The sequence below is a fragment of the Falco rusticolus genome, chromosome 6 (genome assembly GCF_015220075.1).
Source record: "Falco rusticolus isolate bFalRus1 chromosome 6, bFalRus1.pri, whole genome shotgun sequence".
Classification (NCBI taxonomy): Eukaryota; Metazoa; Chordata; class Aves; order Falconiformes; family Falconidae; genus Falco; species Falco rusticolus.
The window spans coordinates 16793390-16820390 of NC_051192.1; the positions used below are offsets into that span (position 1 = coordinate 16793390).

At 45.4% G+C, this 27001-nt stretch overlaps 1 protein-coding gene across 21 annotated transcripts in view; it reads left to right on the plus strand.

Annotated features, from left to right (window-relative positions):
- DTNB (dystrobrevin beta) overlaps window positions 1–27001 on the plus strand; it is a 214912-nt gene that overhangs the window by 121432 nt on the left and 66479 nt on the right. For all 21 annotated transcript variants that reach the window (XM_037391264.1, XM_037391269.1, XM_037391263.1 and 18 more), the window contains 3 exons: window positions 5347–5434; window positions 22311–22396; window positions 24729–24842. In XM_037391264.1, the coding sequence (XP_037247161.1) occupies window positions 5347–5434; window positions 22311–22396; window positions 24729–24842 (288 nt within the window). The remainder of the gene's footprint in view (window positions 1–5346; window positions 5435–22310; window positions 22397–24728; window positions 24843–27001) is intronic.

Here is a 27001-nt window from a genome sequence, read left to right on the forward strand (position 1 = left end):
GCTGTTTGCATCTGCTCTGGACTGCTGTTGGAGACAAGGTACAGGACTGCTATTCCTGTGCTCCTCACGGCCCCTCTCCTGGCAGGGCAGAATAGCCTTCAGGACCAGAAGAGACCATTAGAGCATCTTCTCTGTCATCTCACACCAGTGTCCAGGCATTTGGATGTTTAAGATGCATTTGGACAGTGCCCTTAATAACATGCTTTAACTTTTGGTCAGCCGCGAAGTGATTGGTAAGTTGGGCTACATGATTGTTGTAGGTCCCTTCCAACTGAAATAGTCTGGTCTGTCCTGTCCTATTTATATAATCAAAGGATAGGTTGGGTTTGAAGGGACCTTCTAGTACCAAACTCCCCTGCCACGGGCAGGGACCCCTTCCACCAGCCCAGGCTGCCCCCAGCCCCGTCCAGCCTGGCCTTGAGCCCTGCCAGGGATGGGGCACCCACAGCTGCTCTGGGCAGCCTGGGCCAGCGCCTCGCCACCCTCACAGGGAAGAATTTCTTCCTCATCTCTCATCTACATCTCCCCTCCTTCAGTTTAAAGCCATCAGCCCTGTTCATATCTGTGCTGAACCTAATGCCTTGTTTCTCTAAAGATGCAGCTCTCCGAGAACACCGTGATGGAGAGGCCACTCATTTCATTGACAGTCTGTCCCAGTGATTAATTGTGTCGACTCTTTTAAAAAAGAGCCCTACTTCAAATTTGAATCTATCTTTCTTCCACTTCCCGTCACTGATTCTGTCTGTACTTACCTTTGCTCTTTATCGCCCAGCATCTTTTCCTGTCTCCAAGCCAAACTCTGAGAGCCTTTAAGCCATGGCTAGCTGGATCCGTGAGATTTTTTCATCACATTAAATATTATTTCATTCACTGATGTCCTCCAATCAAAAAGTCGATCCAAGCTACATAAGGAATATAGCGAATGGAGCTCAGTGGACTTCATTTATCTTACAATAATATATTTTTCTTAGGTTTTACATACTGTATTTTTGTGGTAGCAAAGCAAATGGATTAAGTGCTTTTCAAAGAAATAATAGAAAATCCCCACCCTAAAGGACATGCTGCAGGCAGAGACAGCTGCGGAGTGCAGCAAATTATCCCGTATACAGTTAGAAGGCTTACGGAGCTGATGAGTTGTGCTTTATTACTTGGACAGTTGTTTGTTCCATATTTCTTAAGCTCAGCATTCAATAACTTATGTTCCACATCATTCAACAAGCCTGCTTTTCCCCAGCCTTCTCAAAGCCTCTATTTCACCTCCACTTCTCACCAGAAAAATTAAGTAGCCATACTCAGAGCACCACTACTTTTATGTATTATGTATTCTGCGTTTCCTGCAGAAGACAGCTGGCCACAGGATTTATGTGTTTTACTTGTGGTTGGTTCATCTAGGTGGATGGATGGGTGGTGAGCTGCTTGGCTGGTTTGATTTCCTTTCCTTTACATTTCTGACTCTCTGAAACTGCAATTGTCTGCAGCACTCCTGATTTTAAAGGAGAACGAAAAGGGAAAAGTCACTTTCTTAAAGATACTCTGTCCCCAAGATCCTCACTCTTGGCTCCCCATCAGTTGATACCTGGGCCACGTGCTTCAGGCCAGTGCTGGCAGAGTAAGCCATGCCTTTTGCTGTCCTCTGCCACTTCCCAGCATCCTGACTTCCCAAGCAGTTTCAGAAGGAGCCTAAGATCTCAAACCTCTTCCCGTGATGTATTATCATCTCTTACCTCCTGTACTGATCGCCCATCCTTAGCCAATATTTTGGTTGTCCATGCTCATTTTTGTGTTAGTATTTCACAACCAGGCACTGGTGTCTTGGTTTTCTCTCTGCGGGCTGCACTTGCCCCCGTTTTGCTGGGCACAGTTTCACAAGAGCCTCAAGCCAACATCAGTCTGAGGTGCCGATTTCCCCCCAGCCCCGTTCATCCTGCCGGCGCTCCCACTCTCGCCTTTGTGTCAACTCCCACGTTTACACAGCCGCCTGCCGAGCTGGCTCAGGCGATGGCCCTGGCAGAAAATAAGTTATTGTTTTGTCAGGCCAGGCTGAAGCCAATTCAATTTCCTTTGCTGGCTCATCACGTTGCCAGCGCAGCAGTGGAGGGCAGAGGCTGCGAACATCCCTTTTGGTGCCTGCACGCCTTTGGGTCAGATCAAAGTGACTGCAGAAGTGATATTTCTTGCACGCATTTATCATGTTGTCTCAAATGTTTCCATTGACACCTAAAAATCAGCATCACTTCACCTTCCCTGTCTGCCCTTGGGGTGCTCGTGTTCGGTGGCTCCAGTCGGTTTGATTCTGTCTCATAGTCGCGGTGCCTCTGCAAACGGACCCAGGTTGTCCCCAGGGTGACAATGCCTTCTGCACGTCACAGCCTCCCCTGGCTGGGCTTTCCAGCTGTGTTAGCCATCTGCCAGCCGTAGCCCGCATCTCCGAAGGAAGAAGTGGGAGAGCTCTGGGGCTGACTGATGGGTGCTGTATGAGCAGCACAATGTTGCCCAAATAGACCAAACCACCTGGTGCAGTATTTGTGAGATACAAAGATCTATTAACATTACCTCCCAAAAAGTCTGCTGCTGGGAATCTCTGAACTCTGCCTCACGTGCCCTCCTCCCTTAGCTCTGGGCTTAAGCCAGGGTTATTCTTCCCCTTTGCTACCTTTCCTGTTTTCCTTGAGCTGCTATCCCCTAGCTTGCGTGTCACTCTCGCCGCGGGACTGTGCCATGCAGGCAGCACCAGGAGCATCAGAGCTACGTGGAGCATGGGGGGATCACGGTGTGTGGTGCTGCTGCTGGCCCTGGGACTGGCAGCTCCCTAGCACGCCTCTTGAGGAAGCGTTTTCAGCGTAGGAGTCTTTTTGCCATGCCTCCACAGAAGTTAAAACTCCAAAGAAGTGAGTTTTCCTTTGTGGAGGGACGGAAAAAATTCTGTGACGTTTTGTAGATGGTGTTTAATGCCCCCTCTGTAAATCCAGCAGAGCTGTAGGTTGCAGCAGGGGTTCATTTGTTCAAACTGGTTTATATTAAAAAATACGCAGCAGGGCCAGGAGGTGTACTTGAACTTCATTTCCTTCCCCATCTGTAAAATATTTCTGAAAGAAAACACAAAAGGGTGTGTTGGTTGGGGTTTTTTTTAATTACAGGCTTTCTTCCAGAAAGTAAGACATTGTCAAGAACTATTTTCTAATTCACTTAGATAAGAAGAGGTAGTAGTTCCAGGAGCTGGGAGAGATATTAGGATGTACCAGGTTATGGAAAGGGTTGAAGGGATGGAATGATCTGCATTCCTATAAACAAGGAAACAAACATGTACAGACAAAATTGCAGAGAAAAGCTGAACAAAACCAGTATCAAATTCAGAAGGTGGGATGGGAAAGATTGTCCTCCTTCAACAATAAAAAAAAATATATTGGGAAAGGAAGTAGCATGAAGGCATGTGAGGAGTTCATCAAGCCTAGTGTAAAGACTCAGGTATTTCTTCTCTTAAATCTGTTTTCCCACTGTTTCAGCTCACCTTTCACCAGCTTCTTCCTTTGCGCTGTTTAGTTGAATATCTTCAGACCTTAATCCAGCAGGTCAACCACAGGGGCATAATAGTGCAATTTGTCCTCATCATAGACCCACCTGTGTAAATTGTAGTCGTATGTCTATTAAATTCAGTCCAATGTTTCTATGTCACCTCAAACACATCACCTGGCAGACTTTCAGAGTCTTAAAAGAGATCAAGTTGTTAAATTTGGTGTTGCAAAAAAGAAATGAAATCCACATTTTTAAATAAACATAATGCATGCAATACAGATTTGGTTGTTAAGGTAAACATAAATCTGTGACATTTAATTTATGTAAACATAAATCAGTGAAATTAAGCTTAAAGATACGTAAATTATCCCGGGAAGTGGCAATGTGGACTGAAAGTAACTTTTGCTGTGTGCTGGGTATGTGTCTCTTTCTCTGCTGCTGTCGGTGGTGGGGTTCTACCCCTGCATTTCGCTGCAAGCGCGTGCCGGTCCAGCACCATGCTACCAACTGGCGTCACCGGTGGCAGCCAGCATGGCATCGGGGCATCCCGCAGGAAGCATCGAGGGTAGCGTTAGGAGGGCTGTGTTGCAGCATGAGGCACGTTGCTCATTTCCACATGAATCCTGGTTGGTTTCTGTTAATGATACTTTGGTTTGTACCACTAATATGGTGGCTTCCCCTTCAAAGGGAGACTGTGACAAGAAATCTTCGTGCAGCAGTAAGACAACAACTATGGAGTAGTTCAGTTGGATGTTAACTTAAAAAGTTGCTCTTTCATTTGGCTTTTTCCCACTGGTTCTCCATGGCAAGGCCACTGTGCCACCAACACCGGGCTGGTGATAGATCTGCATGTTTATTGGTTTCAGTTAATACAACCAGAAAATTAACATTTGTCCCCCTGTGTGTTTATAGTTAAAAAGACAATTATTTGTGGATAGTAGAAACTGATTCAGCACTCTGGGCACTGACTGGGTGACCAAACTAGATTAATCATGTTAATGATTAACATGCACAGAGGGAACGGTGCTCATGAAACATCCAGGTGCTGCCTTTCGCTTCCTGCTCTGGAGGATCTGTCCCATTTGCCGTCTCTGCTTCTCCTGTTTCAAAACGTCCCTTTCTTCTGTCACCTCACGGTGCTGTCACTGTTGCTGATGATTATTGGAAACATTTTCTAATAGATCTCCAAGACAGCTACAATCCCTCTGGAACTGTTTCATCCTCTGCTAGCTGCAGTGAGAATGACTGAGTCTCAAATTACCACATTTTGTACATTTGGGTGTTGTAAGGTGGTAGTAAGTCAGGCGTAAGTCAGGCTGACTTACAGAGTACTATTTGCATTGAAGTTGATGCTGATCGGTGATAGAGTCCGTTCTTCTCGGGTCAGCATCATTCCCCTTCTCTTCCTCCTGGGAATCATCCCGACTTTGATGCTTGTCATCCTCCGTCTCCTGAGGACAAAGCTTTTCTCCTTTGTCATTCAGCTATTTGCCCCTTTTTACCTTGAGTAAACAAAAGAGATTGCAGAAAAGCTCCTCAGAAGCCATGTGAATTTGTTTCTCATGGTATGTATTTCTTAATTGTTGAAAACACATTATTTTAGTAATCTAAAACTGAGGTATGTGAATGCCACTAGGCAGAAAGCCTTGGGAGCAATCCCCCCTTGGGAAGCGCAATGAAAAAGGGAATGATCTAGATTATTTCCAGTGTGACTCTTCTATTTCCCATCACTGTGTCTTTGCAATAATACATCCTTTTCTCTGTCATCCCCCGGTATGAGTGATATCTAGAGGTGGTGGATACTGACGGGGTGTTTTGGCTTTTCCCCGGCAGTGTCCTGGACAGCCCCGGCAGGCTGGATGAGGAGCACAGGCTGATTGCCAGATACGCCGCCCGGCTGGCTGCCGAAGCTGGAAATGCAGTAAGTGACTATTCATCCCTCTTGACCTACTGTGGAATATGGAGGGTGTTTTTTCAGAGTCTAATTAGTAGCTTAATGCTAATAGCTGTGTGAAATTGTCTTTTTTTTTTTTTCGTTTTCCGCTGACGCGGAAGAGCAGCACACTTTCCTCGTTTTGAGCAGAATACTGTGTTCTCAGGCAGCGGGGGGAGAGCAGGGAGGCGGGAAATGGCAACGCAAATTATTAGAAATTAGGTCAGAGGAGACAATAGAATAAGCAGATTAGTCCTACTTAGTCTAGAGAAGAGATAAATACGTAGATACCTGAGGAAAACAAATTGTGGAAGAAACGTTAGGGAATATGTTTATTCTGGAAAGAAGGAGCCTGAGAGAAAGGAAAGTATTTTGTACGTTTGGAGTCTCTTTATCGTAGAAGAAACGGAAGGAAACACCCAACCAATTTTAAATTACTAAAAATAAATACCACTTTAACAGAAAATTGCTATAGGAGATGATGGCAGTTAAGAATTTACTGAAAATCCATAGAATAATTGCAGTCTAGCTGGATGGGGAGATACTGCTGGTTTATCTATAGAAAAGAGGAGCAGGGTTCACAGGAACAGCCTCCCGCATTACGGAGCGGCAGCCGAATCCCCCCACCATTTTACACCATTTCCACTGGGTGTGCTGCCCAGAAGCACCTTGGCTTAGCACATACTCAGCCCCCCAGCTACTCCTTCTGTCCATCGAAGGTGCACGTCCCCCAGCCTGCTGTAACAGCGCCGAACCGGCTGCACCGATGCAACTCGCCTCATTGCTGCTATACGTGGTGGCTATTGCAAAACCACGCAGTTGTCCCTACAGTATCTCCGGTACAGCCCTTGCCTTCCCACCTCCAGCGGTAGCAGTGGCCTCTCCTAAGCATCGTACCGCTATGGCAGGGTGCACACCTTGCCACATCAGCGGGGCTGGAGAAGCATCTTAGCACCCGTGCCCTCATTCACCTTCTCATTACCTATTTGTTGTATAAATACCTCCATGTCCTTTTCAGCAAGGTAGGCTTATGGCTCCTCGTAATTTTTTTCAGAGTTTTGCATATATATATATATATGATATAATCTGATTTTGTCATGTGGAGGCTGACCAGGTATTTCCTTTTTGTAAAACTTAAATAAAAAAGAATCACACTTTTTAAACGGGTTTAACTGCCAGTTCCCATTATCTCTGTCAAATGGTCTATTTGCATCTCTGAAGTCATTCCATTCACTAGGACTAGGTTTGTGTTGAAATATTAAAGCGCAAACTTTCCAGAAAGTAGATTGAAAAGGAGGGGATTTCTATGTAGTCTTCATATAAAATTAAATTTGTTGAGACAGTAAGTGCTGAATCAGTTTGACTCTGGAAGGTGGTGGGGGAATTCTTATTCAAGACCTGACTATTTCTGGTAGTAATAAGGAAGTATTATGAAAACTGAGGCATCACAGCATTGATTCTGAAAGAACCTGATCGTTTAAAGATCTGTAAATCGCCTCAACCTGTTTCTGTGTACTTCGTAGTTCTGAAAGAAGCCAAAACCAAAGCGACTTACTTGAATGTAAAGAAAGCAACATTTAGAGTTTACCGAGACTTCAAAGACCTGTGACAAATTACAGCTTTCTTTTCATCCAGATAAGTTACATCACAGGGTAGATGTCAAAGCGCTGCCAGGGACTGGAGTGCAGTAGAGAAAGGCTGCAAGAGCAGTAATAGTGTGTTTCCCTTGCGACCAACGCTTAGCAGCAAGGAATCTGAAGGTTATTTACTGGGTCCACCGTTTGTTCACAGTCCAGCAATACTGATTAGCTGAAATGGATATATTTTTCATATCCTGAAGGAATCCGAGTTTAAAGTGCTCCACTTCATGGCAGGTTCTAATTATTTCTTGCCAACAGGAGATCCCCCTTCCCTAGCCAGCGCTGTGTATGTGTCCAAGTTGGCTCTTGCAGCTTGGTGGAGGAGGATCCCGCTGAGGTCTGGGACAGCGTGCTGCCTCTGCGGGGCTGGCTTCTGAGCATTCCCTGTTTGTGGGAAATGGAATGGCTGAGGTCAGGCAGCCAAGCCACTTCTTTGAATACTCTTCATATAACATTAAGACAGAGAGACAGGAGTAAAAAAAGGAACAATTTTTTCTTCCTGTATGGAATTAAAATGGGGAGCATCAAATGAAAACCCCAATAAACATCTCAGAGATACAGGAGAGAAAGGTGCTCATTGGGTAGGTGGCAGCCAGGCTACCAGCGTCACAGGAATGATGCAGTAGGATGTGCGGGCGAGGGAATGGTATGTACCTAAAGGAAACACAGAGTGTTGCAGCATAAAAATATCACAGAAAAAGATAAAAACTGCAGAATCCTTGTGGGCTTCAATTCCAAATTCTTAATAATAGGAAAGAAATACTGACCCCCTGATTAGGTGGTGGTAGTGATCAGGAAATATTAAGTGAGGTAGGACAAGCTGCAGCTTTAGGCCAGGTGGGTAACAGTGGGAGATCTCAGCTGCCCTCATAGAGCCTCAATCAGTTTGCAGAGGGAAATGCAGAAACACTTCGGAATGCAATAAATGATGCTCCTTTGAGCTGGTTTTAGAATCCACAAATCCTGGATTTGGTCCTGAGTGATGCACCAGGGCGAGCTGGAGTGGTGTTAACTGTGCCAGCTGATCTGTGGTGGTGACCATCATGTGCTTAGCTTTGACAGCAGGAGAGGGCACACCAAGTGAATGCTGTATACAGATACCCAGTTTCAAGAAAGGAAACTGTGTAAAAATGAAACTATTAGAAAAAACGCTAAAAGGATCAGTCCAAAAAACCAGACAGCCTGTGAGCTGCCTGGAGGCTCTTACAAATCCTGTAGTAGAAGCTCAGGAAATCTGTGTGTCAGAATTCAAGAAGGAACCAAACCCATACCAGACTGACCTTTTCGTGGGTCAATGAGAAGGCTAAGGAGGATGTCTCAAGGAAGGGATGGCATTCAAGAAATGAGAGCTTGCCCAACTGGAAAGAAAAAGAAACCCTATAAACATGGCTGGTTAAATGTTACCAGGAAATACGGAGATGGGAAAAGAATTTGAAGAGCGCTTCACAAGGGATGCTGAAGTCTATGGTAAAAAGATTTTCAATACCATCAAAAGGAGAAACCTAAATAAGGCATCAGTGAGACTTTCTGGTGACCAAAATGTACAAAAGAGTTGTCAGGAACAAAAAGACCACAGCAAAGAAGCCTAGTGAGTTTTTTGCATCAGTCTTTACTGCTGAAAGTGCATCATGTAGCGTGTTCTTTATAGCAGATCAGTTGGAGGAGTCAGATTAGTTCAAAATAAATATACAGGAGCTTTTAAAACAGGTAACATGTAAGTCAGTAAGTCACCGCAGCTGCGTGGCATTGACTTGGGTCTTTGACAGGCTGGAGAAATAAGCTGATGATTATAATGAAGTTCAACATAGCGCCGGTCCCATTACTGGGACGGGGTGACGCCATGCTGCAGCATGGGCTGGAAGGCAGCTTTGCCGGAGAGGACCTGGGCATTGTGGGGAAAAGCAGGAGTCAGGAGCATGCCCTTGCAGTGGAGCAGCCCACCACCAGCCAGAGCACAGCCCAGAGAGCGAGGGTCACTGGCCGAGGAAGAGGCAGTCCTTCCCTGCTCCAAGCTGGTGAGGTCACATCTGCAGAACTGTGTCTGGTCTGGGTGCAAAAAGGACGTGGATGTATGGAGCAAGGCTAGCAGAGGCCGCTCAGATGGGTGGTGGCTTTGGTGCCTGGCATAGGAGGAGAGGCTGAGAGAGCTGGGTATGCTCAGGATGGAGAAAAGAAAGCAAAGCAGCATCTTACTGCTCTCTGCACCTCCCTGATGAGCCAGACATACGGGGACCTGTCGGCCAGCCAAGGTCAGCCCAGCACAGAGGTGCACAGTGGAAGGACAAGAAGCAAAGAAACAGACAGAAGTTGCAAGAAGGGTGATTCCAACTATAAAGAGAAACTTTTTCACCATGGTAACGGTCAAATATTGTCGAAGGTTGTCCAGAGAAGAATTGGAATCTTCCTCCTTGGAGACATTCACAGCTCAACTAGACAAGTTCTTGAGCAACCTGCTATAAATTGGCCCTGCTTTTGAGCAGCGCATGCTTTTCAAATTTTCAGCGAATTTCAAAACCTCCAGAAATTCCTTCCCATGTATTTTTCAATGAACCTGGACCTTAATGAAAGTGGAGAATGGAAAAAACCCACCATAAAGGAGTTATGGAGTAGTTGTCAGTGGAGATTTTAAAACCAAGATAAACCAGTATCTGCTGGAAATACTTGAGAGAGGTTGATGTGAACAAAATTATTTCGTGATGTCCTCTCCAGCCCTACCTCTCAGATGCAATGTGTTTTAATTTTTAACATGCTCTAACTGCTAGAAATTAAGAGAGGCCCAGACACAGACTGTTCATACTGCAACAGCCTAATGCAAAGTTTCTTACTCTTTTCTTTGAAGTAGTTGGCAGTGGTCACTGCTGGAAATTGTACGTTGGACTGTGCAGCAATGGATCTGACTCAGTCCATCAGTTTCTGCTTTTTCTCAAATTAGATAAAATGTTAGAACTGCCTTCTGCAGGCTTGTTACTGTAATAAATGTCACTTGCCGTATGAATGCAAATATGTTCCATTAACGTTTTTATGGGAAATGACTTTGCTTGAGGTCTTACTGGGACGAAATAATTTGAGGCAGATCTCAGAGTTCATTCCTGAAATCCGAGTCTGTTTCTTCTTAAAGAAGAAAAATAAATGGGGAGGGAGGAGAAAAAAGGAGAATGCATCATTTGTTGATACATGTGGGTTGCTCAGTAGTGCAGGAGAGGCTGATGGCATGCAGCTTAGTCTGTGTTCGCTCAAACAAGCTCTGACTGGGCTACTCTTGTTTTCTTCAAGCCAGCCTTCAGAAGACAAAATCCCTTTTATTGAATTTAAGTTGCTCAGGGCTATGCTTGGCCTGCCAGTTTGGTCACAGCAGAGTGCTGTGCATTAAAATAACTGTTGGCTGGCTCCACTAGGCTGGTTAGCTAGAAAGCAAAAGAGAGTAAAGCAGAAGGTGACTAGATGAATAAAGTGAAGAAATTAATGGAAAGCAAGCCAAGCTTTATTTAAATCACGACTTTCAAGATCACAGCTTCATCTGGTTTTCTCCCTCTGCTGATCTATTCAGATTATCAGCCTGAGGTAAGAAATAATCTGGCATTTCCTATCAAGCATCATCTTTTTGATAAAAGCAGGAACTGACAGTGATCTCTGGTGTCCCCAGCCCCCTTGCCTACTTTCCCTTACAAAATCCTTTCCACCTACCTCTCAGATCCCACCTCAGTACTGCCCTATTACTTGAATATAGGTAATCCTGCATATAAGGTGATTGCATACTTACAAGAGAAAGGGTGATTATGTGTATTTTAGGTGAATATATGTGTATACAGCCCCAGATATATATAAAGCAACACTAGGCCCTCTCTTATCAGCGTCTTACACAGCCCCTCCCTTTCCTGAGGCAAATATCTCCTTCATCTCCTTCCCACCTGCTCTACCGAAGCTCTTCCCCCCACCCCGCCACCCCCCACATACCCCACCCTCCCATTTTCTACTGTTAGCATGCTTCCGGATCCTCCTGACTTTCTGCTGAAACGCCTGGGCAGGTTGGTCCGTACAAGCGCAGGTCAGTATCTGGCCCATGAGCTAGATGTGCCTGCTGCTTCCCGATGACTTCCGATAAGAGTGACCCACCATGACCGGCAGCAGCCAGAGGTGCTCGGCGCGGGCAGAGGTCCGCAGGGACCATGCGCTCTTGGCAGGACTCTGCTGACCTGTGCAGCCTTGCTGCTAGGAAAAGCACGAGCACCTAATAAATACGAGATAATACTCAATTATGGATGAGTGGATAATTAGGTTGAGTTATGTGGATGAGTTATGATAATTAGGGTCTTTCCCATGTTGCTCTTTTTTGAAAGCAGTATGTGGTTGCTCTTCTCTCAACATGAAACGCTGCTAAAAGCCTATTATCATTTCATCTCATTAAAGCTACCTAAAACCTAAATATTCCCTTCATGTAACCTTTCTTTCAGGCTTTAGGCATAATGTAATAAATATTTTTGAAGTGAAAGATGGAGTAAACCAGATTTCCTGTTGTACGTCTTTGCAGGATAAATCTGCAGCTTCGTTCTTGCACCATTACTTCTTCTCCTGGATACACCAGTTACATGAACCGTTTCTGTAATTTGTTCCCTCTTCTCCTTTGTCTGTTGATAGTAAAGAACACTGTGATACCACAGTGATGGGCATGTGAAGTACTGGTTCAGACTTTCCATGACACCGTAAGGTCCTTGCACCAAGAAGCCTGGAATCTGATGCATGTGAGACACAAGCTTTACTGTTCTTTGACAGTTTCTTCCATATCAGGGTGATGGAGGAGTGCAGTGGCTTGCCAAACTGGCTTTTTGGGGCTTGATTAAACACTGTCATTAAATCCTCTTCTATCACCCAAAAAATGATAAGGTGTGCGGTAGGTGAGGTCTGAATGCTCCTTATTATAAATTGCAGTCCGACAGGGAGTTGGACTCAATGATCCTTACGGTCCCTTCCAACTTCAGATATCCTATGGTTCTATGACTTGAAGTTCCAGCATGGCATGCTCTCAAGTTAAACAACCTATTCATGGCAAAGCTAAATTACAGAGCTGGGAGGTTTTACTGATCCTATGTGGTATTAAGGATTATAGTAGATTTTATGGTCATCTTATGAATTTTCTTGCTGAGAGAAAATGGGACTTGCTGTTTGGATGGTCTCAGAACTGCTGAGGCCTCAGCATTCCTGGTGAGCACCAGGAATGCAGAAGACAATGGTAATCGTACCTTCAGCTGTGTTGGGAAGTTTGCTGAACTTGTAAACTTTTTTTAATATTTTAACTTTTAAAATGTTAGTCCTCAGCTCAAAAAGCATCAGCTTTGGTCTTGCTCCTCTTTGGCATGAAACAAGAGATCTAGGTTACAATGCACTGTCAAAAAGTCTTTTTTTCTTTTCAAGCTCCACCATACTTCAAAATCGTTTTACCTTGAAAAAACCTATAGGTTGTTTCTGCAGGGACCTATAACATTTAGGGGTTTGGTCATACTATGTTATTGTCAGAAAATTGGGACTATTCTGTTCCTGAGGTATTTATTCCATACTGAGACAAAAGCTACAGAAGACAAAATAATGTGAACTCTGTTCGTTTTCTCATGCACATGCAAAAAATGGGGTTTGGGGTTCTTTTTTGTGGTAGTTTTGAAGGCTTTACATCCTATGCTGTTGACTCCCACCAGGTCTTTGTTCTCTGTAGTGGAAAGCCTTTGCAAGAGTTGAGCAGAAAGGGGGTATGTATGTCCCTGGTGCTCAGCGCTGCTGAGCAGGTAGCAAGCTGAACCTGCTGGGCTTTCTAAAGGAAGGAATTACAGCAATAAATCTTGGAAGACACAAATTGCTCATTCCTGTCCAGTAAGATGGAGTGCAGACAGAAGAGTGCTGACTAGTAAATTAATGTTTTGGGTTGGGGTTTTTTTTGCTTTTAAGTGCAGAGGTTTTAACAACCATGTGTAATTTCATGGAGAGGACAGGTACCTCTCATCAAAGTAAACGGTAGCATGCAAATGCTCCGATGAAGATCCGTCTCCCTGGATTTATGAGAAAAGCATTTGCCATCACCATCCTATACCATACACCCGAAACTCTTACAAAGGCAATGACTGCAAGAATTTGGTGTTAATAAAAATGCCACGGAGAAATGAGAGCAGTGGCTATTGTTACATTTTCTCCCCTGTGTTCCAGAGGAGTTCATTCTCTAAAGAAATACAGGCTGTCCTACCAACATCCAGCCTGAAGCCCAGAATGGTATTTGCACATTTGAGTGATACCTCATACTTTAGGATTGTCTCCTAATAGTGGTATTTAGAAGATGTGTTTGAAATACTTGCATCCACAAGAGGTTTTGCCATACCCGTGTGAATGTCATTTGAAACGCTTAGGTCAATAACAGGTCCCACACAGTGTCCACCAGCTTCTCAAGTCATTCTTCAGAATCCTCTACTCAGAATCGAGTAATTCTTCCTCTCACCCATGAAATTCTGGTGTTTTCAGCCGACTAAGGTATCCTGAGATCGCTGCAAAGGATGAACCGGGGCTCATTAAACTGTCTACTCCATAAAACGGCCTGCAGTCATCTAGGCTTGAGAAAGGTAGCGACAAAGATTTTCAAATCCAGGTGTCCATTGTAAACACTTTCATTATGACATTGTACTTTTTATACAGGCTACAGCAAGATACTTGCCTATCACGGAGGAAATAGTTACATCTCACAGCTAGGTTGTAAAGGAACTTGGAGGACTATTGATCAACAATCAATCAAGGAGAGATTAAAGCTTCTGATCCTGTGAGCAAAGTAACTGATAAGAAATTTTTGGTTACTTAAGTGACTTCTCATTTGTGAGAGGAAGTGAATAGAGATGCCCAGCACACTGGATGCTGGGAACTCAGGTGGGGTTGTGTGTCAGACTTTGCACAAATGCTGCACAGTTGTGCTGCACAAGAGTACCAAGCTCATGTAGTTGGAGAAAAAAACCCAGTTTAAAATAAATGCAATGCTTGCGCTACTAGAAAAGCCGCCCAAAAATATGACGTAAACACAAAAGACTTCTTCCCATCAACAAAAGAACTGCAAAAAAGAAAAAAAAACCTCAGTTCTTGGTTAATCTTAACTTCATCAGTTTCTATGAAATACCATGTTTTTTCTCACAGGTCTCTAGGGGTTTGTAAAGCAGTAGGAACAAAGACCAGTAACAAGAATGATAAAAGAAAAAAGGAAGAGTGATAGAGAAAACTTAACCAAAGAGCTTGAGAAGTGATAGGAGCACAAAGGTGTCTGGGAGTCAGATTTTTTTGGCTTCAACAGATAAAGGAAAAAAATCCTTCAGTCAAAACAGAAAAGATGGGAAGTTGTTGATTCAAATAACTATGTATCTAGTTCACAAGCCTGAAAACAGTGACATCCTCTAATATCTTTAGATCTGATAGAAATATGAGTTACAGGACATTCTGAGAGTATTTTAGAGGAAGGGTTACTTTTTTAAAAAGGTAGGATGATGATGATGATGCTTGATGGTGATGAGGGGGGTGACAGGTGCTGAGCCATTCCTATTTACCATGCTGCAGGGAACAGTGCTCAGAGAAAGTTTCAGCTGTGGAACCAGAAGGTGACGCATTTCCACACTAAATGTTAATTGAAGAAAGCTGCCTAGTTCCATTTCTCAGTTAGAGGAAGGTTTTTCCTTACGTTCTTTGAGAGGGAACAGTGACCTGTGAGGAGTCAGCAGAGGTGGGAAATGGCCAAACAGGCAACATTGCTCTCTGCAGTATGAAAATTAAAGTTGGCCATCACTTTTGAATATTTGATCATATGCCTTATCTCTTTGTAAATAATATATTGGTACAGAGGTAAAACACCCTACGTGCAGCCTGCACCCAGACTGCCAGAGCTGGAGTGCCCTGACAGTTCAGAGGCTTCCCTCCTTCTGAATAGTGACCGGCCAGCTGGGACCTAACTACAGGCATTTTCCACTGTAGGTCGCCTCAGCTATGCATAAACCATTGCTGGTCAGATGCTCATCCAAATTATCTTTAAAAAAACTCAGTAGAGTCCACTCCAGACGGAGTCCATCAAGGAAATTTCATAGTCACAGAATGGTTTGGGTGGGAAGGGACCTTAAAGACCATCCAGTTCCCACCCCCCTGCCACAGGCAGGGACCCCTTCCATCAGCCCAGGCTGCCCCCAGCCCCGTCCAGCCTGGCCTTGGGCACTGCCAGGGATGGGGCACCCACAGCTGCTCTGGGCAGCCTGGGCCAGCGCCTCGCCACCCTCACAGGGAAGAATTTCTTCCTCATCTCTCATCTCCATCTCCCCTCTCTCATGTAAAGCCATTCCCCCGTGTGCCATCGCCACCTGCCCTTGCCCAAAGCCCCTCCCCAGCTTTCTTGCCGGCCCCTTTAGGCACTGGCAGGTGCTCTAAGGTCTCCCCGCAGCCTTCTCCTCCCCAGGCTGAGCCACCCCAGCTCTCCCAGCCTGTCCCCACAGCAGAGCTGCTCCAGCCCCTGAGCATCTCCATGGCCTTATTCCAGCAGGACCACAGCCTTTGTATGTTCCAATGTGTAAATTCATCTACCAGTAAAAAGTTTTCCTTGAATCCTAACATAATGCTTCATTGCTCGGTTTGAGCCTCCTATCCTGGGGCATATGGAAAGCAATATATTACTTGCCTCTTTGCAACGAGTGTTGTAGATTTGAAGTTTCTTATGTTGTTTCCTCTCATTCTTTCAGTCTTTCAGTCTTTTGTCATTGTCATGATTTACAGACCTCTGGTCATTCTTCTTCTTTACTCTCTGTCCTGGTTATAGCTGGGATAGAGTTAATTTTCTTCCCAGTAGCTGGTACCGTGCTGGGTTTTGGATTTGGAATAGGAATGTTGATACCACACTGATGTTCTGGTGGTTGCCAAGCAGTGGTCAAGCACTCCAGCTTCTCACACAGCCCCACCAGGGAGCAGGCTGGGTGGCACAAGGAGCTGGGAGGGGACACAGCCAGGACAGCTGATAGCGGCCAAAGGGATGTTCCAGACCATATGACGTCATGCTCAGTATATAAACCAGGGGGAAAGCTGGCTGGGGGTCCCTGCTTGAGGTCTGGCTGGGCATGGGTCAGCAGGTGGTGAACAATGGCATTGTGCATCCCTTGTGTTGTATATTCCAATTCATTTTTTCTACTATTACTATTGTTGTTATTATTGATAATAATATTACTATCATTATTTTCCCTTCCTTTTCTGTCCTATTAAACTTTCTTTATATCAACCCACAAATTTTACTTTTTTGTTCCCCACCCCTCTCCCCCATCCCACTCAGGGAGGGGAGCAGGCGGAGGGCTGCGGTTTGCTCCACTGCCCGCCAGGTCAAATCACCACAGGCCTTTTTGGCAGCCAGCATGGGGCAATTTCCCCAGCTGACCCTTGGGGTTTTTTTGAAATTCCAGCACTCAGGCTGGAGGCAGTAGCTGAGCAAGGTTGTTGCCTTGCTGGGGTTGTGAACTCAACTCGTTTGCAAACCCCTTTTTGCAGAACTGCTGCCTCATCTGTTGGGTGTTTATCTAGTTGATGTGTTGAAAGTAAATGCAAGAGTTTGCCCTTGCCTTAGTAGATAGAATACAGCTTATTTTTTTCAAACCGTTTCTTCAGTTTCTCTAATAATTTAGTATTTTAGTATATTTTTTCTTTTTTCTTGTTCTATAAAGCGGTAGGAGGTCACCACGGTGTGATGCCATCTGCAGATACAAGAAGAAAATACTTCATTCTATCAGCCATGATATCAATGAAAATATTGAATGGTACTAAATCTAAGAGCAAAGCTGTAAAGCCCCACAAGAGGATGTCAGAAGCATTGCTGAGGTGAAGGTGTATTGTGTTAATAGTTTCTCTCCTATACCTAGGTTTTGATATTTTACTACAGAAGAAAAGTAGTTTGCTTTGGCACGATTTGTTCTTAAAATCTCCATGTAGACTATTACTTAGCGTACCTTCTAAGTATTTACAGCTGGTTTTATTTTGTGTTTTTTCCCCAAGAACCGAGGTTAAGCGGACTGGTGTACAGTTGTTGGTTCCTTCTTAGTTTCTAGGTGTAAGCTTTCTGGATAGCCTCTTCTAGCCTCTGGACTGTCACGTTATAAAACTTGGTGCTTTCAGAGATGAACACAAAAGCTCTGAGATCACCTCAGCTTTATTTAAGTACCAGAATCTACGTACTCTGATGAATTTCCTGTCTGTCTTGTCTGGTTTTTCTAATCTTTTACCCTAAGGTTGTAAATTCCATGTCCTGGGCAGTTAATATTTAATATTAGACCACCATTGGATTTTTTTTTTGTTTTAATAAAACCTAACCCAAAGAGCTCGAACCAGAACGCCAGGGCTGCCTCCTGACCACCACTGCATCTTGCGCTGCTGCCTGCGGCTGGGCTTTGGCAGGGAGGAGGGAGCCTGCTGCCTCCAGGGCGCCTCTTCGCTGGGGTGTGTGGCCCAGGAGCTGTGTCTTATTACCCATTCAAGGTCAGATATATCTAGAACTGGTGTCAGATACTTTCTGGACAAGTTCAGTAGCAATTAGACACGTACCTCTGTTGTATTTTCAGCAGGCTCATCGCTGTCTTGGGTGACTGACACACTTTTGAACATGCAAGAGTTCAGATGCTTCTCCTGAGTCCATCCACATTGTAGTATAGATTAGCTGTAGTATAGATCAATGCTATTTCTCAGTGGCTGAGTGTACGACAGGCACTTAGGCTTTGTGTGTAGCAGCCATGAAAAACTTCTGTTGCCACATTTTAATATTTAGCACTCTTACCCTCCAGAACAGTGCAGCTGCATACAAACCACCTGCTGCAGATAGTTCTCAGCTTAGGGTAAATTCCAAACCATGCTGAGAATTGCTTGAGAGGGCTGGTTAGTCTGGGCTAAAAATAAGGCAGGGGCCATACTAACTATCTAACAATATGGGTGCCTAAATTCCAGTGCCTCTGCCAGGTGCTTTTTATTTCACCAGCATAGGCATCCTCTTTGCAAACTTTCAGGCTGAGCATCAGGTGCCATTTAAGTTTAAGAACCTGGAAGGCTTAGGTGTTGTTGGAGAATCAGCAGCCTGATTTTTTTTTTTTTTCTGGGCTTGTTTAGCCTTGAGAAGAGTTGTGGGGGTCTTTTTGTGTATTGGTATATGGCGTTTGCAAGAAAGATGATGAAGCCAGACTCTCTTCAGGGGTGCTGTGACAGAACAAGAGGCAATGGGCACTATCTCACTTCCATTTAAACAAAAAACTTGTAGAGGAATTGTAGAGGAATGAAGGCAGGTTAATTGACATTGATAATATGCAGCTATGGGCTGGCTTCAGGGGTGGCGGGGTGGCTGATGTGGATAAGGTGCAGCTGTGGCTGGTTCCTGCTGAGTAGTTAAATAGCTCTAAGGGGTATGGAGGAGCAGTAGCTAATGTAGAGAGACCTGGAAAAAGCAGAGGGAGGAGAGGGAGTGCTCTGGTTGTAGGAGAGACAAGGAGAAGGATGCAGCAGAGGCAAGAAGCAGGGTGGACTGGCCTGAAGAGTATGAAGAAACAGCACAAACAACAGTAGTTGAACTGTTGAAACCTTGTGGGGGATAGGTGGCTGTGCCGAGGCAAGGTGTGTTAACTACTTCTTGTAGTAGCTCATACTACTGGTATGTGATGGTAAAAGCCTTGTTGCGGTTTGTTAGTGCTGTGACAAAAAATGCTCTTATGATGTAAGTGCTCAAACACTGCAACAGGTCACCCCAGCAGGTTGTGGAATCTTCACCCTTGAAGGTATTCAGAACTCACCTGGACAATGTCCTGAACAACCCACTGTGGTTGACATTGCTTTGAGCAGGGGTTTGGATTAGTCTGTCTCAAAAGGTCCTTTCCAACCACAATGACTCTGCGCTTCTGAGTTACGGTAAAAAATTAAATGGACTCTTGGAAGCAATAGAACAAAGAACACTGATCTGTCATACAAAATAGCCCCTGTACAGTTTCCAAAAGGCCCCTTGAGCAGTGTGAGGGATGTGTCTTCTCGAAGTTCTCTGCAAGGTTGTCTTTGTTCCTGAGGACTTGAGTACTTTAGGTCATGAGGGTGATCTCAGGCTTCGGACAGGATTTCTGAAGGAAGGGATTAAGGACAACGTTGTGGTTTTTATAGACACAGTCCTGCTTCGCAGCAGAACAAAGGTTCGTGAGCTTCAGATGGAGCCCCAAGAGCCACAGAGCCTCAGGAAGCTCCTGAGGCTGCAAGTGAAACACATCTCCTGCACTTGTCCTCACAGCTGACTGTACCAGGATGCAGGGAGAGACCGTGGGGCCTTGGCTTTGTGACACAGTTTTGGGGAAACCAGTAGGCCCTATCAGTGTCACCTATGCCAAGACTGTTCAGGTGGAAAGAGTGGTGGCAGTGCTTCTGCCTACATTGTGTACCTACCCCAAATGTCAAGATGAGATGAGATGGGATGAGACGCGATGAGATGAGAGTCGGGGTTTTGCCCTGGCTGTACTGGCAGGTCTGTCCTAGCTCCTTGCCCACCCCAGCCCTGTTCCTTGGTGTGTGAGCAGAGCCCACCCTGTGCCATCAGCTCCTCCATGCTGCTTGGGGGAAGAGGGTTTTTTCTGACCCTTCTCCAACAAACAGTGTTTCTGCACTTCAGTTTCTGGGTTGATTTATTTTTATTTTTCACACCGTTCATTTTAACTCCCAGGCTGTTTTGTTTCTTCTTGCCTGGGACCTGCTTTACCAAGCAGTTTTTACATGGGAAATTTCCACGTCACTAAGAGACTCCTGAAGTGGCCATCAGATCACCCAGGAGGACACAGAAGACGGGCTTGTAGGTGTGTCAGTCAAGCAAGGCTCATTTGCCAGCTGCAAACCCACCCACCATGTGGGGTTTGCCCAAAGAAAGGAAGTGCCATCCACACATCCAGCCCAGCTCCCATCAGGGTCAGCTCTAGATACCCACAGTAAAACAAAACTGAAACCCTGACAGTGTCTGTCCCCTTCGTCCTGGATCTGTCGCTCTCCACCATGCCTCCAGGAGCACTGGTGCATATCAAGCTCTTCCATCCAGCTTCTGGTTTTCTACCCAAATAGTTTCTGAAAATGGTTGTGAAACTGTCTTCTCAAACCAGGATCCCCCACCTGAGGTCCTTCTGAAAACACTGTGGTAGAAATTGATGCAATCTCAAGATCAGATGCAAGCAGATAGGTGTGAGAAGACAACCCATCTCTCAAGTACACGGTGAGAGGCAAAGGCACCACGGCCTTAACCATCCTTAAGGATGGTTTATTATCTTTTATAATAATTATTTATTATGGTTTTTGTTATGTCTAGTAATGCAAAGGCACAACAAGCCTTAACTTGTGCCAGTGTGAATGCACCCTCTGCACAGGACCCAGAGACCACCAGGATAAGGAAATCTAATTTGGGGACTGGAGCATCTCTGCTCTGGGCAAGACTGAGGGAGCTGGGCCTGCTCAGCCTGGCGTAGGGCATGGTGCAAAGGAGACAGAGCCACGCTCTTCCCAGTGGTGCCCAGTGTCAGGACCAGAGGTGACAGGCACAAGCTGAACCACAGGAGGTTCCCTCTGAACATCAGGAAACGCTTCTCAGTGTGAGAATACCTGAGCACTGGCGCAGGTTGCCCAGGGAAGTTGTGGAGTCACCCACCTTGGAGATACTGAGAAGCTGTCTGGGCACGGTTCTGGGCAACCGGCTCTGGGTGGCCCTGCTTTAGCAGATGGACCTCCACAGGTCCCTTCCAGCTTCAACCGTTCGGTGATTCTGGAATGAATTGGTGTTAGAAGCAGACTCTATGTGCCATCTCGTTCCTCAGGCAGTTCTTAGCCAGGGAGACCTGTCTGCGATAAAAGATGTCTCCCCAGCACCGAGCGGACACCTTCTTGTGTCTGGCAGCCAGAAGGATAGCTCTGAGTTGTGTTGGGCCGCCTAAGCAGCGTCTTAGGATTCCACTGCAAAAATGGACTGAACCGGTACAAGGCTCTGCAGTTTTTCTCTCTGTCTCTTCTTGGTTCATAAAACTGGCTTCTTCACCATCCAGCCCAGCTGCCCACAGGTTTTCCCTGAAACTACAGATTCTTGTGTAATTGCCTAGTCGTTTTCCCAGCAGTGGTGATGGCTGCTGGTGAAAAGCACCAAACACAAGGATCACAAGGTCAGGGCTCACTGGGAAAATGCATTTGTTCAGCAGTCTCCCTTCAGGTGATGCTTTGGAGGGGCTGAGAAGAACTAGTATGTCTGGAGGCAGTGACCATGCTTAAATTTAATGTCTGTGGATGATGGCGATCGCTTCAATGGACAGTGTTTTCTGGCCTTCAGCACGCCAAGCAGCAGGTACTGGAGTTCAGCAGCTCCACCGAGCACCACCACGCTTTTGCTGTACATGTGGACAGACTGCCTGAAAGCCCTGTGTAACACAGCATGAGATAGCAGGTCTCGATACACATTTATTTAACATCAGATTATAACAGCTCAACGCACTGAAAAACTTCGTTTAACCCCAGCATCACTGCCCAGGTGATGAATTGAAAAAAAGGGAGAACTGGGACCTACAGAAAGCACAAGAAGTTAGTATGGGCTTGCTGCAGAAGCTATTTCAAGACCTTGTAGAGATGTTTCTGTCAAACTATTTCTAGGCATTAATGAAACTATATGGTGCCAGACTATTATGATCAGAAAAGGGGGAACATATGTGAGTCACACTGTCAGCAGCATGTTGTGATGTTTGGCAGTGGTGTAGGTACCAAGACTCTAGCTGTAAGTTATTCTGACTTTTCCTCACTAGCTGACGTATGGGAAGGTCAGTGTTTCTCTAGGACTTTATGATAAAAGGTAGAACTGCATTTTTTCCCAGGGAAGCCTGTCAGTGTTTTAGGAACAGATAGGTATGGTGCATTTTTTTCTGAAGGTCTTAAAAAAAATGGCAAATAGAATTCTTCAGACAGATAGTGAGGATGATGAGCCAGGTCAGCCTTTCAGCAGCCGCCCACCCTGAGGTCAGACCATGTCAGTCATAAAACGGCATCCCGATGTGCCCCCGTAGCCCAGCTCAGCACAGCTGTTTTCAAAGTTTTGCAGCTTGGGCTGTAAGTACCGTACCCTGGTGTTCAGGAAATACAGGGCTGGATCCAAACTGTGTCATATGTGGTAATGGGTAATGAATATTTTGTCTAATTTTTCTCTGTTCCTCATCCACCAGCCTCGCCCACCAACAGACCTGGGGTTCAGCTTTGATGCCAATAAACAACAAAGACAGCTGATAGCAGAGCTGGAAAACAAGAACAGGTAAAAAGCAAGCTTTGATCACTGTTGTTTTAGGAACAACATTTCAGGAGAGAAGAGCCTTCAGTCCATGTGCTTTGTTGTTTTTAACCTTTTTGTATTATATTAACCAGATTGTTTTCCTAGATCTTTTGTTGAAAGGTGTAGCTGCCTCATTAAGCAATTAGCTCAGTGCGAATGCAGCTGCGGTGCCCTTATTCCCCAGGGAGCAGGTTGATCTTCACTGATCTTCTTAAAATCATCTTAACTGACACTGAGCATCAGGAGCTGTGTTGCTATCTTGTGTTGCTATCTGCAAACCCAGCAAACTTCTTGCAGCAGGGTAAGCCATTCACATGGCAGCAGAAGAATAAATCAGCTGCGATGCAGCGCAGTGAGCAGGTTGGAAGGCTGGGGTGGGTAAATCCAGTTTGAGAAGGATGAGTGGGTTTTTATCCATTTGCTGGAAGACAAAAAAGTCTGAACTGGGAGGCCTGGAACAAATAGGAGATGGGCTGTAGGAGATGGTTTTCTTCTGGACATGACCCAGCACTGTGTGCTTGCAGCCCAGGAAGCCAACAGTACCCTGGGCTGCATCCAGAGCAGCGCGGCCAGCAGGTCAGGGGAGGGGGCTCTGCCCCCCTGCTCTGCTCTGGTGAGACCCCCCCTGCAGCACTGCGTCCGGCTCTGGGGTCCCCAGCATAAGAACATGGACCTACTGGAGCGAGTCCAGAGGAGGCCGTGGAGATGCTCAGGGGCTGGAGCACGTCTCCTAGTGAGACAGCCTGAGAGAGCTGGGCAGGAGAAGGCTCCGGAGAGACCTTGGAGCACCTGCCAGTGCCTAAAGGGGCCGGCAAGAAAGCTGGGGAGGGGCTTTGGGCAAGGGCAGGTGGCGATGGCACACGGGGGAATGGCTTTACATGAGAGAGGGGAGATGGAGATGAGAGATGAGGCAGAAATTCTTCCCTGTGAGGGCGGCGAGGCGCTGGCCCAGGCTGCCCAGAGCAGCTGTGGGTGCCCCATCCCTGGCAGGGCTCAAGGCCAGGCTGGACGGGGCTGGGGGCAGCCTGGGCTGGTGGAAGGGGTCCCTGCCCGTGGCAGGGGGGTGGGAACTGGATGGTCTTTAAGGTCCCTTCCCACTCAGACCACTCTGTGATTCAATGGCTCTTCCAGAGGGACTGTTAAGAAGAGATCACTCTTTTTTTATCATTTGCACTTACCTGCTTCTTCAGCACCTACATTTTGAGTTTGTTTCTCTGGCTAAGAGAAACTAAGGGGGTGCAGCTCTAAAGAGCAAGCCGTTGAGCAGCTGCAAACCCCATGTGCTGTACAGCACAGGCAGCCCATGGGTTACTTATGGAGCCTCTCTGGGTGCCCAATGATGTGCTCTCCTCGTAGCTGTGTGTGGGTCTCCCTGTGCCCCAGCTGCACTAGCTGGCATGCATGAGCTTGCTGCCTGTGCGGCCCCTTGCCAAGGCACCCTCAGCACGGCAAGTAAAAATACTTGTTCAGGTTAGTTTGGAGGAGAACCAGTTCCTGGAGAGCATGGGAACAGCTCAATCCTTGCACCATCATAGCTTCAGCACACTACCAAGACCTTGCAGGCATTCAAAATCCTTCATCAAGATCACAGATAAGGGAGATCTCAATCAGTGCTGGTATGAAACCTCGCAGGAGAGCAGCTCAGCAGTTTTAAAAAAGAGTGGGGAGGAAGAATTAGAGATTATAATCTTCACTCTCAGAAGGATTTCATTTCCATTTTAATAATTGAATCCTTGGCCATCAGTGCTATGTTCCCTCACCTCCGGCTACGCAGAACACAGCTGCCTTAATTGGGCTGCTGGCTGATCCCCTTCCCTCTGTGAGACGTCGAGAGCTTACTTACTATGAGCTGTTATTTTCCTCATTCCTGCCGACCTGTCGGGAGCCCTTGGAAAGGTGAGTGGGAAGCTAACTGGTGCTGGCACAGCTGTGGATGCTGGCGGTGCCGCTTCAGAGCCCTTCCTGCAGCATGTGCAATGCAGATGATGCTGAAAATGGAAGTTTTTTCCTCTTAGAATGGTCTCTGAGCCCATTCTGCATGAAGTGTTTTGGAGAGACATTGCCAGCATATGGCACATAAGTGATTTCATACTTCTTAATAAGTAATAAATTTTCTGTGCATATTATAGCAATTCGTAGGACCGTGATAACTTAACCTGTCTTGGTTTTGAATCTGTGCCAGGCATACATGAACAAAATTGCTGTACTTGGGCTGGAGACTGAGAGGAGGAGTGCTTGAAGGGCTATAAGAGTATTTAAGAGCAGCGCAGAGGCTGACCTTTTTCCTCTAATCTTCCCTCTGTCGTTTCTATAGAGAGATACTCCAGGAGATTCAGCGTCTCAGACTGGAACATGAACAAGCCTCTCAACCCACCCCTGAGAAAGCCCAGCAGAACCCAACTTTACTGGCTGAACTCAGGCTTCTACGGTAAAAGAAACACCCTAAGCTCGTGTGCATTGGGTACCTGGGCTGGTCAGCCCATGGGTCTGCTCCATGGCACTGGCAGCACTGCCTGTTACTGGGAAAAGTGTAGCTTCAGTAGCCTTAAAGTGTTACTTAAAATGCTGGATTCTGAAGACTGACAGCTTATTGCACTTTGACTTTCTTTAAGTGGATTTAGAAGTAAATAAAAATGCCTCTTAAAATAAATTCTCTTTGTATAGTTCAGAAAACAGTAAAGAAGAAACTGATAGGAAAAACGGGCAGAAATGACATTAACTGCTTCTCATTTATTGTCCAAAGGAGTAAGGCTGAAGATGAGTGTCAGTTATTTGATTAGTCAGGGAAACTCTGAAAGTTCATACCTGCGGATAGCCAGACATACATCCAAAGTTGGAAAACAATCTTCAGAACCTCTTTGATTAAGTTTGCATTTTGAAGTGCCAGGGGAAAATTGTCCGTATTTACAGAATGAAATGTTTCAGAGTTTGGGTAGTCACAAGGGCATTCTCTGGCTATATTTTATTTCATCTTCTATTACTAGGTAATTCAGAGCTCAACCTTCAAAAATGCCATCTGTAATCTGAAGTAGGCTCTAAAATTTAAGCCCTTGGCAGCATTAGCTCTTTGCAAACTGCGTTGTATTTCATTTGTTGGGGTGAACTTTTCCTGCCCGCTTAGGAGATGGCGCAGTCGTCCTACTTCCCAGGGATGTTCAGAGGGGTTTTTTGGGATGGAGCTACTGCAACTGCCAGCAGCATCTGCAAGATATAATCCAGCCCTGTATTGCAAATTCCAAGGCTTTCAACTTACTCCGTTACTTTTTCATACAGAATGTGCTACATTCTAGTACATTTTGATACCTCACTGGTATTTTTCATTCTATTACCTAATGATTTTATTTTGTAGATTTTCTAGCTTTATGCTTTACATAGCTATATATATTTTTTTTTAATGTTTCAAAAACTGGAGAGGATGCAGAAAATACCCACAAATCAATACAAGAGCTGGAGAAAAAAAGAGATTGAGGGGCAAGCTGATGTGTTGTTTGCCCCAGCAGTGAAAGATACAGGAACAAAGAGCTCAAACTGGAAACCAGCCACATTCAGACCACAAATAAAGCACATGCTTTTTAAAGCGAGGCAATAATCTCAAGAGCAGTGCTAGAGTTTTCAGTCCCTAGATGTCTTTCCTGAAGATGTTTTTCCAAAAATACAGTTAGCAGAGCTAACCAGGAGGAATGACATGGCCCGTGTTTTGCTAAAGAAAAAACCTGAACAGTTATTGTAGCTATTTCTGGCCTCCAGATAAATAAACACCACGGCAAGTAGAAGAGTTACAAAAGGAAAAAAAGGTTGAATTAAGCACATAAAGCCTGTCAAGTCATCATGGTTACCCAGTCTGACCTTCTGTGTGACACGGGCTGGGAAGTTTCTCCCTGCCGCGCTACTGCAGAACCCCGTGTGGCTAGGTACAGCATCGGTGTAAGACAGATGCTCAAGCTTTGCTTCTAGAGATGGAAACAAAACCGTGTCCCCTGACACCGTTAGTGTGATTGTCAGCTAATTTTTGTGCCTTGTCTCTGCCCAGTGGACTAAAACTGTGTGCATTAGTTCTAACCTTCATAAGCCTAGTGCCATTTTCCAAACCTTGTCTTTCCCCATGATTTTATCTACCAGCCTAAAAAACTCTTTTTTTTTTCAAAATTCCTATTTGTGTGTCAGTATTTAGAGATTTGGATTCCCTCCCCTCTTAACCTCATCTTGCATAAAAATCTTGAACTTCTTCAGCATCTCTGTAAAGCAGGTTTTTATTTAAAATGTCTTTTTTTGTTATTTTATTTATTAAAAAAAGCTCCAGCTGTCCTTTCAGCTTCTCAGGTTCTCTCCAAGTCCTCTGCATCTTTTCGATGTGTAGGCTGGAGTATACTGGCTGCAGTATCTCATACATAGTGTAATGGGTGCTGCAGACAGAATCAGCGTTAGCTTTCTTACCACCAAACATCACTCATTAAGAAATTCAAAGTGCACGTTAATTGTCTTGACTGCATAGCATCACAGAGGAAGTTTGCAATTAGCAGCTTGTCTCTGATGTGAGGTACTTCACAAAGGCACAGCTAATGAGGGGACGCTCCCCAAGCCTGTGAG